General features: G+C 71.3%; 2 protein-coding genes across 2 annotated transcripts in view; one reads left to right on the forward strand and one right to left on the reverse strand.

Moving 5' to 3' along the window:
• Positions 1-7,372, forward strand: part of LAMA5 (laminin subunit alpha 5) — a 41,078-nt gene extending 33,706 nt beyond the window's left edge. The window contains exons 55-80 of the mRNA XM_045832720.1: positions 36-190; positions 366-507; positions 610-712; positions 1,054-1,164; positions 1,813-1,992; positions 2,091-2,239; positions 2,322-2,492; positions 2,579-2,715; positions 2,802-2,955; positions 3,070-3,203; positions 3,279-3,441; positions 3,586-3,708; positions 3,804-3,952; positions 4,035-4,167; positions 4,244-4,387; positions 4,549-4,679; positions 4,787-4,957; positions 5,047-5,182; positions 5,273-5,415; positions 5,490-5,685; positions 5,761-5,928; positions 6,037-6,199; positions 6,319-6,452; positions 6,535-6,628; positions 6,770-6,889; positions 7,024-7,372. Of these exons, the coding sequence (XP_045688676.1) occupies positions 36-190; positions 366-507; positions 610-712; positions 1,054-1,164; positions 1,813-1,992; positions 2,091-2,239; positions 2,322-2,492; positions 2,579-2,715; positions 2,802-2,955; positions 3,070-3,203; positions 3,279-3,441; positions 3,586-3,708; positions 3,804-3,952; positions 4,035-4,167; positions 4,244-4,387; positions 4,549-4,679; positions 4,787-4,957; positions 5,047-5,182; positions 5,273-5,415; positions 5,490-5,685; positions 5,761-5,928; positions 6,037-6,199; positions 6,319-6,452; positions 6,535-6,628; positions 6,770-6,889; positions 7,024-7,262 (3,843 nt within the window). The 3' untranslated portion in view covers positions 7,263-7,372. The remainder of the gene's footprint in view (positions 1-35; positions 191-365; positions 508-609; positions 713-1,053; positions 1,165-1,812; positions 1,993-2,090; positions 2,240-2,321; positions 2,493-2,578; positions 2,716-2,801; positions 2,956-3,069; positions 3,204-3,278; positions 3,442-3,585; positions 3,709-3,803; positions 3,953-4,034; positions 4,168-4,243; positions 4,388-4,548; positions 4,680-4,786; positions 4,958-5,046; positions 5,183-5,272; positions 5,416-5,489; positions 5,686-5,760; positions 5,929-6,036; positions 6,200-6,318; positions 6,453-6,534; positions 6,629-6,769; positions 6,890-7,023) is intronic.
• Positions 7,373-7,662: 290 nt separating this feature from the next.
• ADRM1 (ADRM1 26S proteasome ubiquitin receptor) lies at positions 7,663-13,139 on the reverse strand. Its single transcript, XM_045833696.1, has 9 exons — positions 13,000-13,139; positions 11,983-12,196; positions 11,070-11,186; positions 9,621-9,831; positions 8,986-9,067; positions 8,529-8,761; positions 8,242-8,399; positions 8,022-8,124; positions 7,663-7,884 (listed from the first exon to the last, which is right to left on the reverse strand). The coding sequence occupies exons 2-9, from the start codon at positions 12,193-12,195 to the stop codon at positions 7,781-7,783; spliced, it is 1,221 nt and encodes a 406-aa protein (XP_045689652.1). The 5' UTR covers position 12,196; positions 13,000-13,139; the 3' UTR covers positions 7,663-7,780.
• Positions 13,140-13,196: the final 57 nt, after the last annotated feature.

The following is a 13,196-nucleotide window of genomic DNA, read 5'->3' on the forward strand; positions in this document are numbered from 1 at the left end:
AGGGGACGGGTCCCACCCGGCCCCTCTGCCCCCAGGAGTACGAGCGCCTGGCCGCCAGCCTGGACGGAGCCCGGGCGCCACTGCAGGAGAAGATCCGGGCCTTCGCCTCCATCGACAGCAAGGTGGAGCTGGTGGAGGCCGCCGAGGCCCATGCATGGCAGCTGGACCAGCTGGCGCACAACCTGTCCAGGTGCGGGGCTCGCCGAGGGTGCCGGGGGGACCGGGCCGGGCCTCGGCGGGACACGGTTGGCAGGTCCCAGAGGGAGGAGCGGTTATCCTCAGCAGGGAGGCCCCTGAGCCCCCTGAGGATCTCTGGGCCCCCACCTGCACACACCTGACCCCGCCCTCGGCCCCCCCCCCCACAGCATCATCCTCGGAGTCAACCAGGACCGCTTCATCCAGCGCGCCATCGAGGCCGCCAACGCCTACAGCAGCATCCTGAGAGCCGTGCAGGCCGCCGAGGGTGCCGCGGGCCAGGCGCTGCAGCAGGCTAGCCGCACATGGGAGGTGGGGCCCTGACCGCCCCCCCCCGGGCTGAAGGAGCCCCCCGAGTCGCCTGCCCCACTCCTGTCACATGGGTGTGACCTGTGTCCTGTCCCCCGTCTGCAGACGGTGGTCCAGCAGGGCCTGGCTTCCCGGGCCCGGGAGCTGCGGGCCAACAGCAGCGCCCTGGAGGAGGCTATTCTCGGGGAGCAGCAGAGGCTGGGCCGCGGTGAGTGCCGCCACACCTGGGTGTCCCTGGCTTTGGGAGGGGCCTGGGGGGGTGGAAGTGCCCAGGTCAGGGGACACGGGCCAGCTGCTGCTGGAATCTCAGCCGGCGGCTGGCGTTTCTGAGCCTCTGGGGTCTCGTCTCTACAACGGGGTGATCTCATTTACGGTGGGACCAGGAGCAGCCCCGGCCCCTCCAGCACCTGCTCCTGGGCCGAGGGCCTTCGTGTCTGGGTATCTCTGTCCGTCTGTGTGCACGCCAGCCTTGGTCTGCCCCGGCCAGGGTGGCTGCACCCGGACGTGGAGGGGAGGGGCACCCAGGGGCTGAGGCTGCCTCCCCCGCAGTGTGGGCCACACTCCAGGGCACCGGGACCCAGCTCAGCGACGCCCGGGCCAGGAAGGAGCAGCTGGCAGCCAGAGTGCGGGAGGTGCAGGCCATGCTGGCTATGGACACAGGTAGGTCGGGCCTCCCCACCTCCCGCCCCCACTGCTTGTCCCCAGAGGCGAAGGGACACCTGCCCACGCGAGCGGCCGGCGATAGGGCTCTGTGATAGGGGACATGTTCACACCTGCGCCGTCCACAGTGGCGACCCCCCTGGGCGCCCGGCCTTGGGCGCTTCCTGCTGGCCAGGAGGTGAACGCCAAACAAAAGGGACCCGAGCAGCAAGTGGGAACTGCGAGGGGGCACGGCCCGCAGGCCAGCACGGAGGGGCGTGGGTGCACGGAGGGGCCCAGGCCGGCTCGGTGCAGAGGAGCCGCGCGTCCGACCCCGGTGTGCGGGAAGCCCGTGGGGCCCGCTCCTGAGTGGAGGCCTCAGAGGCCCCAGGGACCCTGGCAGGGCCACGGGGAGAGGGCGGTGGCCCGGGGACGGCAGTGGTGGCTGCAGGGAGACCGGGCTGAACGGAGGCGTCCGGGCAGCCCTGCTCGGGTCCAAGAGGCTGGTGCAGAAGCAGCCACCCGGGGGTGGGGCGTGGAGTGTGGGCTTCCGTGTTCTCAGCGTCCCCGTTGCTGGCCGTCGTGGGGGGCCTCGGCGGTCTCCCTGGCGGGGGCAGGGCCGGCATTGTCTTTGCTTGGCCCCGCTGAGCCTGCCCCGGCCCACCACAGACGAGACCAGCAAGAAGATCGCCAACGCCAAGGCAGTAGCCGCCGAGGCCCAGGACACGGCTGCCCGCTTGCAGTCCCGGCTCCGGGACATGCAGAGGAACCTGGAGCAGTGGCAGGGCCAGTACGGCGGTCTGCAGAGCCAGGACCTGGGCCAGGTGGTGCTCGACGCAGGCCGCTCAGGTGGGCCCCCGCCCTTCCTTCCCCGCTGAGGGGGGTGGGCCAGGGGTGGGAGGCAGGGGTCTCAGAGCCGCCCCCACCCTCCGCCCCCCTCCCCGCAGTGTCCACCCTGGAGAAGACGCTGCCACAGCTGCTGGCCAAGCTGAGCCTCCTGGAGAACCGCGGGGCACACAACACCAGCCTGGCCCTGTCCGCCAGCATCGGCCGCGTGCGGGAGCTCATCGCCCAGGCCCGAGGCGCCGCCAGCAAGGTGGGCGAGAGTGCTGGGTGCAGCGGGGGGCACCCGGGAAGCTGGGCGGTGGATGCTGATGCGCTGTGCACCGTCCACGCAGGTCAAGGTGTCCATGAAGTTCAACGGGAACTCGGGGGTGCAGCTGCGCGCCCCCCGGGACCTCAGCGACCTTGCCGCCTACACCGCCCTCAAGTTTTACCTGCAGAGCCCGGAGCCAGGGGCCAACCAGTCCTCCGAGGACCGGTTCGTGCTGTACATGGGCAGCCGCCAGGTAGCGGGCCGGCTGGGTGGGCTGGGTGGTCAGGCTGGAGTGGTGGGCGGGCTGGGTCCCCGTCCCACCGCGTGTGCCGTCCACAGGCCACTGGCGACTACATGGGTGTGGCCCTCCGGGACCAGAAGGTGCACTGGGTGTACCACCTGGGGGCCGCGGGCCCCGCCAACCTCAGCGTCGACGAGAACATCGGGGAGCAGTTTGCGGCCGTCAGCATCGACAGGTGGGCAGCCGGCCCCCCCGCCACCGCCTCCCCCGCCCCCTGCCAGGGCTGCGTGTCCACTCCAGACGCCCTCGCTCTGCCCTCAGGACCCTCCAGTTCGGCCACATGTCTGTGACGGTGGAGAACCGGGTGATCCAGGAGACCAAGGGCGACACGGTGGCCCCTGGGGACGAGGGGCTGCTCAGCCTGCAGCCCGACGACTTTGTCTTCTACGTGGGGGGCTACCCCAGCAGCTTCACGGTGAGCCTGGCCGGCGCATGCGGCCACCCCTCCCCCCTCGCTGGTTCCCGCACGTCCCGCTGGTGTCTGGCGCCAGCCCGCCCTGCGGCGCCCTGACGCAGCCTGCGCCCACAGCCGCCGGAGCCGCTGCGCCTCCCCGGGTACAAGGGCTGCATCGAGGTCGGCACGCTCAACGAGCAGGTGATCAGCCTCTACAACTTCGAGCAGACCTTCCAGCTCAACACCGCGGTGGACAAGCCCTGTCCGCGGTAGGTGCCGCCTGGGGCCCGGCCTCCCCCCTACCTGGCCCACTCTCCACTGACCCCGTGACCTCTGACCTGCAGCTCCAAGTCGACTGGAGACCCGTGGCTCACAGACGGCTCCTACCTGGAGGGCTCCGGCTTCGCCCACATCAAGGCGGCCAGTCCGTCGGGCAACACCAAGCGCTTCGACCAGGAGCTGCGGCTGGTGTCCTCCAACGGGATCATCTTCTTCCTGCAGCACCAGGCAGGCCTGCTGGACCCGCCTCCCCACGCTGGCCCCGCCCACAGCCCCGCCCTCCGCCGCCGGCCCCACCCCGTGCCAGCCCCACCCCGTGCCGGCCCCACCCCGTGCTAGCCCCACCCCACGCTGACTCCGCCCGCCCCGCAGGGCCAGTTCCTGTGCCTGGCGGTGATGGACGGCAGTCTCCACCTCCTCTACGACTTCGGCGAGGGCCTGAAGGAGGCCGTTCCGCTGACGACCCCGCCGCTCCTGACCTCGGCCAGCAAGGCGGTAAGGCTGGAGCCGGGTGGGGCGGCCTCGGGCGGGAGGGGCCGGCGGACGCTGCAGGCTCCGCAGCCCCTGTCCTGCCCTGTCCTGCCCTGCAGATCCAGGTGCTCCTGCTGGGGGGCGGCCGCCAGCGCGTGCTGGTGCGCGTGGAGAGGGCCAACGTGTTCAACGTGGAACAGGACAACGTGCTGCAGCAGGCCGACTCCTACTACTTAGGGGGCGTGCCTCCGGACCAGCTGCCCCCGAGGTGAGCCGGCGCAGGGCCCCCCTTGACCACGCCCACCCTCCCCGCCCCCATGCCAGTCCCCAACGCGCGCTCGCCCCCGCAGCCTGCTGCGGCTCTTCCCCACCGGCGGCTCCGTGCGCGGCTGCGTGAAGGGCATCAAGTCGCTGGGCAAGTACGTGGATCTCAAGCGGCTGAACACCACGGGCATCAGCGCCGGCTGCACCGCGGACCTGCTGGTGAGCCCCGCGCCCGCCCCCGCCGGCGGCCCCTCTCCTGCCGCCGGACCTGGGCCTCACTGTCGCCTGCCTACAGGTGGGACGGGCCATGACCTTCACCGGACGCGGCTTCCTGCCCCTGGCGCTCCCAGACGTCGCGCCCCTCACTGGCCAAGTCTATTCTGGCTTCGGCTTCCGCAGCACCCAGGACAGCGGCCTGCTCTACCACAGAGCCTCCCCGGTGGGTCCAGCGGCCCCACGGACCTCCGGCTGCTCCCCAACTCTGCCCCGCCCTCCCCTCGCGCCTCTGACCCCCTGCAGCTGGGGCGTCAGGGCCCGGGCCTCGGGAGGGAGCAAGCCTGGGACCCCGGCATGGTCTGCTGACCTGACCACTGTCCCCAGGACGGGCTGTGCGGCGTGTCCCTGCAGCAGGGCCACGTGACCCTGCGGTATGTGAGGACCGAGGTGAGGTCGTCAGGGAACCTCGCGGACGGTGCCCCCCATTACGTCGCTTTCTACAGCAACGCCACAGGGTGAGCCGGGGGCGGGCGGGGCGGCGGCCAGGCCGGCCCTGCTGCAGGCGGGCTGGGGGGCTGGGGGGCAAGGGGGGCAGGGGGAAGAAATGCTGCTCTCCCCACAGGGTCTGGCTGTACGTGGACGACCAGCTTCAGCAGATGGTGCCCCACCGCGGGCCCCCCGCCAGGCCCCGGCCCCAGCCCGTGGAGCCCCCCCGGCTCCTCCTGGGGGGCCTGCCTGAGCCGGACACCTACCGTAACTTCAGTGGCTGCATCAGCAACGTTTTCGTGCAGAGGTGAGCTGAGCGGGTGCTGGGAGGCTGGTGCTGACGCACAAACCCAGGGGCCGCCCGCGTGGCTGACTGCCCCCCGCCTCCCCCCGCAGGCTCGAGGGGCCCCAGCGCGTGTTTGACCTGCAGCAGAACTTGGGGGGTGTCAGTGTGAGCTCAGGCTGCGCCCCGGCCCCCAGGCCCCCGACATCACCTGCACCTCAAGGACTACAGGGCACAGCGGCTCGGAAGGTGGGCACTGGGGTCACGGTTGGGGTGGGCGGAGCCGGAGCAGGTGGGAGACAGCTCCCCAGCACCCCTGCATCCCCTTCTGACCCCCAGGCCTCCCGGCGCAGCCGGCAGCCCGCCCAGGACCCCGCCTGCACGCCACAGCCCCTCGGGATCCTCCAGGGCACCTACCAGTTTGGGGGCCCCCTGCCCAGTTACCTGGAGTTCACAGGCCTCCCAGCGCCCCTTAGCAATCGGTAAGCTGGGCCGGGCGGGGCGGGGCGGGGCGTGCGCAGAGGGACCACCCAGGTGACGCCCCCTTGGCTTCCAGGTCCCGCCTCTCGATGCTGGTCCGCCCCCGCTCCCGGAGCGGGCTCCTGGCCCTCGCCGTGCCCCGGGCGCCCGGCAGCCCCGCCCTGGCCCTCTTCCTGAGCCACGGGCACTTCGTGGCTCAGACGGCGAGTGGCCCTGTGCCCCGGCTCCGGGTTCAGAGCCGCCTGCGTGGTCAGGCCGGCCGGTGGCACCGGGTAAGGGGCCGAGGGGAAGGGACGTGGGCGGGGCTCCAAGAGCTCCCAGCCTCACCTGCCTCTGCCCACCCCCAGGTGTCTGTGCGCTGGGACAAGTCTCGGATCCAGCTGGGCGTGAACGGGGTCTGGGCCCAGGGCTGGGAGGAGACGGACAAGCGGCACCGGGGGGCCCAGGCCCCCCGGCCCCACACCCTCTTGGTGGGGAGTCTTCCTCTTGGCAGCCAGCACAGCCCCAGGCTTCCGGTGAGAGCTCTCCCTGCCCAGTCTCCCCGCCCGGGCCCCAGCCCAGCCAGTCTGGCACCCCCTCCGCAGCAGCCCCAGGACCTGACCCCACGTGTGCTGTGCCCCCAGGCGGCCGTGAGCAGTGCCCAGTTCAGCGGCTGTGTGAAGAGGCTGGCCCTGGACGGGCGGCTCCTGAGGACCCCCCACATGATGGTGGGGGTCATGCCCTGCCTCTCAGAGCCCCTGGAGCGGGGCCTCTTCTTCGCCAGTGGCGGGGGAGCCCTCACTCTAGGTGTGTCTGCCGGCCCCACTCCTGGCAGGGCCCGGGCGGCGCAGGGTGGGGGCCACGGCCGGGGAGGCAGGGAGGGGCCTGGGGCCGCCTCCCCTGCTGCTCACGGCACCCCCCTGCAGACACCCTGGGGGCCAGCCTGCCCAATGTGAGCCTGCAGCTGGAGGTGCGGCCGCGGACAGCCACCGGCCTCCTCTTCCACCTGGGCCGCCTCCAGGCGCCCCCCTACCTACAGGTGCAGGTGCTGGGGAAGCAGGTAAGCCAGCGGGGGCTGTGACCGTGACCGAGGGGTCGCATGGGGGCTGGCGGGGCCCTCCTGACGGCCACCCCCACCCCAGGTGCTGCTGCGGGCAGACGACGGAGCAGGCGCGTTCTCCGCCGCCGTGACGCTCTCCAGGGCCCTGTGTGACGGGCAGTGGCACCAGCTGGCAGGTGAGCCGGGCCCCTCCCCCGACTCCGGAGCCAGGTGGGGACTCGGGCACCATCCCACAGAGGCCAACAGCATGGCCGAGCCCGGGCCCCGCGGCTGGCGAGGGCCCCCCCAGCCCCGCCTCAGGGAGCCTGTGCCCACAGTGACCAAAGGCGGGAGCGCCCTGCGGCTGGAGGTGGACGGCCAGAGCAGCCGGACCCTGGGCCCCACGCCGGAGGCCTCAGCGCACACCCCGGTGCCCCTGCACCTCGGCGGCCTGCCCGGTGAGTGCGGCCTCGCCCAGGGGAGGGGGTCGCCCCGATCTCCTCCCACCCTCCCGGGGTGGGATGCCCGCTGGAAACCAGGCTGTGCGCCAACCCGTGTCCCCCCCCCCCGGCCCATCTCCCCCACACCCCAGAACTCGAGGACACGCAGGACGGGCCCCCGACCCTGCCGCGCCCACGGCCTCCGGGTTTCCAGGGCTGCATGAGGAGCCTGACGGTGAACGGGTCCCCGGTCACGCTGCCGCGCTCCGCGGGCGTCCAGGGCGCAGTGGCGGCCAGCGGCTGCCCAGGCGGGCGGGGTCCTGCCTCCTGGAAAACCCGCTCCAGCGAACAGCCGGCCACCCAGGCCGCCCGCGGCCGGGCCCGTGGATGAAGTCCGTGGGGTTTCTCTGCACACGGCGGGTGACCTCGTTTCCAGGAACCGTTTAAGTTATGTCTTTTTACACAGGAGGGAATACAATAAAACTGGGTTTTTATACTTCTGATCTTGGCTTGTAATTGCAAGGTTTCCCTTCCACCAACTTTTAATAGTTTGAGAAGGCTGTAAGTCGCTGGTCCCTTTCCTTAAAGCACGAACTAAAAGGGAATCACTTAACTGACCGCCGACTTCAGACTTAGAAAAAGAGGCATCGGACAGCCCGGTCGCGGGCCCACGGGGTGGGGGGGACGGCCTTTCGCCCCGAGGTGAGGACACCCCGAGACACCGGCTCCCGTGCAGCCGAAAAGGGGGCAGGGCAGCCGCACCAAGTCCCGGGCACAGAACCGGAGAGTTGTGAGATAAAAGACAAGACCTTTATTTATTAGCAAGTCGGGGCAGAGCCGCGGGGCCCCCGCGGGCGGGCACGGCCCCCACACGGCCGAGCGCCGCGCCCCGGGAGAGCCGGCGGTGCCTCAGTCCAAGCTCATGTCCTCCTCCTCGTCCTTCTTGTCCTTCCCGTCGCCCTCCGGCTCCGGCCTGGCACTGCTCTGCATCGCTTTGGCAAACGCTTCCACGTCTGCAAGGCGTCCGAGGCGTGAGGCCGCCCGCCTGGCCCCGGCCCGCCGACGCTGACTGAGGCGTGGGGGCACCCGGCCCGCGCCGCGCCCCCGGGGAGACTCCCTTCCCCACCCGCAGCGGGGGGCTGGCACTTACCGCCCTTGTTGGCAGCCTCCACGGCCTCCGCGGGCAGACCGAACTGGCACATGAGGGGGCCCAGCTGCCCCGAGGCCAAGGCCGCGCTGAACATGCCCAGGGCCTGCAAGGGAGGGCCGGCACCTCTGAGCAAGCCCGGGGGCGGGGCACCCACCCCAGCGGGACCCGGACTCGCAGGGCAGGGACTCGGGCCACCCGCAGACGGCACGGCGTGAGGCACCTGCTGGAACTGCGGGGAGGTCAGCGTGTTCTGGATCTCCTCCGCGGTCTGGGGCAGCGACTCCCCGGAGGGCAGGTAGGGCAGCAGGCGCTCCTGGACGTCCGCGTTGGCCAGGATGGGCGCCATGATCTCGGGCGTCAGGACGCTGGCCAGGTCCACTGGGGGCGAGCACACGGCCGTCAGGGGTCAGAGGCCGGCCTGGCGCCCACCGGGAGGGCGGGACACGCTCCGCAGAGACCCGCTGGGGCGGCCGGCCCCTTCCTCTGGAGCTGAGGACCATGCGTTACCTTGCTGGCCGCCTCCCGGCCCGGCCGGCACGTTCATCGTGGCTAGGATGCTCTGGAGGTCACTCAGCTGGATGGGCTGGGTCGGGCTGGCTGCCGTGCTGGTTCCATTCCCTGAACTGGGCGCGGGGCTCGGGCTGGTGGCCGAGGCGGCTGCTGGAGCAGAAGGGGCTGGGGTGGCGCGGGCGGAAGAGGTGGTGGAGGACGGGGTGACCGCTGCCGACTGGCTCCGGGAGCTGGGAAGAGCAGGGCAGCTGGAGCCGCCGGGCGCCCACACGTGCCCCGCAGCCGCTGGCCCCGCCCCAAAGGCCGTCGAGGCGCAGGCATCCGGGAAGCACCGGGACCGTGAAAGGACCCTCCCAGACACCTGCTTCATCCCACGTCTCCTACTCCCAGTCTCCCTGAGGAGGGAGCTCCTGACGGCACCCGAGGGCGCAGTGGGGACAAGACGGGGGCTCACCTGGAGGAGGAGCTGCTGGCTGGAGGCCCTCCGCTCCCCAGTAAGCTGGCCAGGCCCGGCCCCGTCAGGGCACCCAGCCCACCTGCAGGGAACAAGGACACAGGCTCAGCCACCACAGCCGCCTGGTGTGCCACCCCCCACCCCCCGTCAATGGCGCAGAGGCCGGCCCAGAGGCCGAGGGGCACGCGGGCAGGTGGTGACCAGAGCCTGGGCAGCGGCTGCGCGAACAGTTCTGGAAGCCCATCCCATCCGGTTGGATGGCCCCTGTTCCGCCCACCACGTTCGGGGTCAGCGTGACCACAGTGCAGATGCAGCACAAAGCAGCAAGTGCTGCCCAGCGATCCCTGGATACGGCTGACGAAACCCCCCAGGGACAGCGGGCGGGACGGAGGGAGCCCGGGCGCTAGGCAGGAGACCAGAGCACAAGTCCTCGGGTCCGTCCTCAGCCAGCTGCACCCGAGGCACCTCGCCCGCCCTGCTGCCGCTCACGGGCCCTCCCCCAGGAGAGTAGCATCGCCCGCGCACGCATACACACGCACACTCGGACACCCCTCAGGGCCAATCAGACGCGTAAAGGAACCCAGCACCAGCTCGCAAGCCTCCCAGCACCCCCTCCCCCGCAGCGGCGGGCGCACCCAGTCCTCCGAGGCCGGCGGGCCCGATGAGCTGCATGAGCTGGCTGTGGCTCATGTTCCCCAGCAGGCTCTGCAGGCCGCCCTCGCCGCCCAGCGCGGACAGCTCGTGGCCGCCGGCCCCGCCGGCCCCCAGCGCGCCGGGCATGGGCGGGTTGTTCAGGCACTCGTTCACCTTCCGGCAGTGCTCCTCGTCCTGGTCCGTCTTGGGCTCCTGCGGGGCGACAGGACACCGCCGCCGCTGAGCGGGCCGCCCCCCAGCCACACGGCAGCAATCCTCCGCGACCGACAAGTGCTCTACAGCCCCAGTCGGAGGCCCCGCCCCCCGCCAGGGCGAGGCCCCGCCCCCAGGGCCACAGACGGCCACAGCGCCCCCTTCGGCGAGTGCCTGCAATGCAGTGACCTCAGCCCCGGCCCCACCTGCCCACAGCCCCTGGGGTGAGCGGGCGGGAGGAAGAGCCCCTGGGTGCGTCGGGGTGCGTCGGGGCGCGTCGGGCAGGGTCACCCTATCAGCGCCCAGGCCTCCTCCGTCCAGCAGCCCCTGAGCACGTGCTGGGGACATGGAGACAGGGCAGGCGGGCAGTGGAGGGACGCCGTCCCAGGAGCGACACCAGCGCGCGGAGAACGTCTGCCGAGAATTCTCGGCGAAACTGCAGCGACGAGCTCTACCCCGGCGGCTGCGGAGCTCGCGCCCCGAGCCTGCGCAGTCTGACCGGACCACGGCCGCGCTCCCACCGCCTGGGCACAGGCAGCGGCGGGGCCCCCGCCACGGACACCTTTCCCCCGGGCCCCAGAAGGTGCTGGGGAGGGGCAGGCTCCGCCCCGGGGCGGGGGGAGTGCGGCGACTCCTGCCACGCCCGCACACACCTGTGCCCACTGCACGCGCAAGCCGCTCCCGCGCTCTGACCTGCAGACCGGGCTCACGCGCAGAGGCGGCCCTGGCACGAGGGTCCTCCTCGCGACACCGCCTGTGACAGCGAGCACCGCGACCGGCCGACGACACAGCGGCAGCGTGGCCAGACACAAGGCGGCCTGCCAGCGTGGGTGCGGGACACCCTGGCACCGCCCTAGAAAGGACCCTGCGTCCCCGCCCGACGCGCTGTGCAGACACCACATACACCGTCACCCTGCTTCCGCCCTGGGGTCCTCATGACCCTCAAGGGGACCAGAGACCAGCAAACCACAGCGGGGCCCCGGCCCGCGAATCTGTGCCCGTCTTCAGGGAACTCCACGCCCAGGGAGGCACTCACGGCCCAGCGCAGGCACCCGGCTCGGGAAGCAGCCCCCGCCCCCCACAGAGGGCCAGCCGCACAGGGACCTCCGTGGCGGCCCACGAGCGCACTCAGCCAGCGCCCGCCGGCCAGGACAGCCGGCCCCGCCGCCTGCTGCGCAGGGCTGCGCTCACCGCGTCTGCTGACGGCGCGAAAGAATGCCAACGAGGGTCCCACGCACCTGCATCCAGAAGAAGAGCCGTTTGGACCCCGCCTTGAACTTGAGCACATAGACCCGCCCGCTGGGGCACTGCGGGACGCACTTGAACTCACAGTCGTCCGGGAAGATGATCAGATCCTGCGGCAGCCACGGGAGGGGGTCGTCAGTGTCTCCCTCGCACGCCCTGCGGCCCCAGAGCCTCCCAGGGACGCCCGCCGGGCCCTGTGTCTCCTCGGGGTGCGGTGCGGTGCGGGGAGGGCACCAGACCCAGCTCCTCACCGGCAGGGTCCCTGCGGGGCAGACGAGCCGGGTGCAGGGTCCGAGGCCCCTGCAAAGGGAGAGGGGGCCTGGGGTAGGCCCAGCACCCAACGGGGAAAGGGAACTTTCGATTTTTTTTTTTTTATATTTTACATATTTACTTTTAGAGAATGGAAGAAAGAAGGAGAAAGAGAGGGAGAGAAACATCCTTGTGTGGTTGCCTCTCACGCCCCCTACTGGGCACCTGTGCCCTGCCTGGGAGTTGAACCAGTGACCCCTAGGGTCACAGGCTGGTGCTCAAACCACTGAGCCACACCAACCAGGATGACACTTTCCACTCTTGAAAGAGTTTGTAAATAGAGACATTCTGGGAACAACTTCCGAGGTGAATCAGAAAGCCACCTCCGACCTGCTCTCGAACCTAACCCGGGGCACCGTAGCCTGGAGGGTGAAGGGCGCCGAGCCAGCCGCCTGGAGCAGGTCCCCAGGGCCGAAGCCCCTCACCCTCGGGGTCTGCGGCGCACGCAGGACGGGGAAGTCCGGCTGGTCGCTGGCACTGGGACGACCCAGGAGCAGCGCGGAGCAGCTCCTGAAGGCAGCAGCCCCTGCGCAGGGCGGGAGGGCAGCTCCCCGGGGGGCAGGCGCGGCCTCTGCTGGGGGCGGCGCCCACACTCACATCCTCCACGTTCCCGGACGTCCTGTCCTTCCAGCAGAAGTGAATGAGGGAGTCGTCCGTCTGCTGGATGTACACGAGCCCTTTCCTTTTATCGGGGGTGACGGTCGTTCCTTTCAGCGACATTTTTCCTGCCCGGAACTCCACCAAATACTTGTTGGAGGACCCACGGGAGCCTGGCACCAGGCTGGGGAACAGAGCGCCCGAAGTCGTCATCCTGGAAAGGGGACCAGCGGGCAGACCCCGTCACTCGTGGAAGGCCAGACTTGCCACTCGAGCGCGGCGTTGGCCCCGACCCAGGGAGGGCGCCCCTCGCGGAGCCTCCGCCGGGCACAAGGGAACACCGAGGGCTGCCCAACACCCGCTCAGAGCACCTGGCGGGGCGCGGGGGGGCAGCGCCTCCGGGCACCTGAGCCACGGAGCCACCCCGCAGCTTCTCACGTTTCTCAAAGGACGAAATCAACTTCTGCATCTCCGCGGTCTCGCGGCCCGCGGCCGCTCTCCCTCGAGAACGCGTTCCTTCGGCCGCGGCCCCAAGGATTTAAAAGCTTGGGCTGGGCGGAGACACCGCCAACACTCGGGCGGGACACAAGACTTTGGCCCCACGCCCGTGGGGCTGCGGGGCGCTCCCTCCGAAAACAGCCAGCACTCGGGGGGGACCCGCCGCCAGGTGCACGGCCCGCCCCCGCCCCGCACCCCTGACAGCCCGACGGCCTCGCTTCCGCGCTGGGCGGAGGGGCCCGGGCGGCCTGCAGCGGGGCGGAAGGCCCGGGATGGCCCAAGAGCCGCCTCCCGGGTCCCCGGTCCCGAAAGTCCTCGCCTCGCGCAGGCCGCCCCCCCAAAGGCCTCCCAGACTCCGAGAGCGCCGGCCCGCTCACGGACCCCGGCTCCCAGGCCCCCGAGCCCCTCCGCCCCGAATCCCCGGCCCCTCGGGCCTCCGCAGACCCGGCGCCCGCCTCGGGGGTCCGGACGGCGCAGGCGCCGCCCCCAGCGGCCGCGGTGCCCGGCCAGCCCACTCACCTGGCCCGCACAGAGACTCAGCCGAGAGGTACCGTCTGGGTTCGCTCTTCCTCCTCGGCGCCTGCCGGGCCCCGCCGGAAGCCCCCGCTCGCCCCGCCCCGCCCGCAGCTGTCGCTGCCGATTGGTCTCTGGCAGACGCTAGGGGTGGCATTGCCCCGCGAGCGATTGGCGAGGTCCGCCGTCCATCCCCCCAACCC

Source organism: Phyllostomus hastatus, unplaced genomic scaffold (genome assembly GCF_019186645.2).
Source record: "Phyllostomus hastatus isolate PE091 unplaced genomic scaffold, TTU_PhHast_1.1 phas_contig_17, whole genome shotgun sequence".
NCBI lineage: Eukaryota > Metazoa > Chordata > Mammalia > Chiroptera > Phyllostomidae > Phyllostomus > Phyllostomus hastatus.

Coding starts and splice junctions, on each gene's coding strand:
- ADRM1 (XM_045833696.1), bottom strand. CDS start 12,195: ATGACGACTTCGGGCGCTCTGTTCCCCAGCCTGGTGCCAGGCTCCCGT. Junction 8,762..8,985: donor GCCAGCAGCTCCTCCTCCAG/GTGAGCCCCCGT, acceptor TGCTCTTCCCAG/CTCCCGGAGCCAGTCGGCAG. Junction 8,400..8,528: donor GCCGGGAGGCGGCCAGCAAG/GTAACGCATGGT, acceptor GCTCGCCCCCAG/TGGACCTGGCCAGCGTCCTG.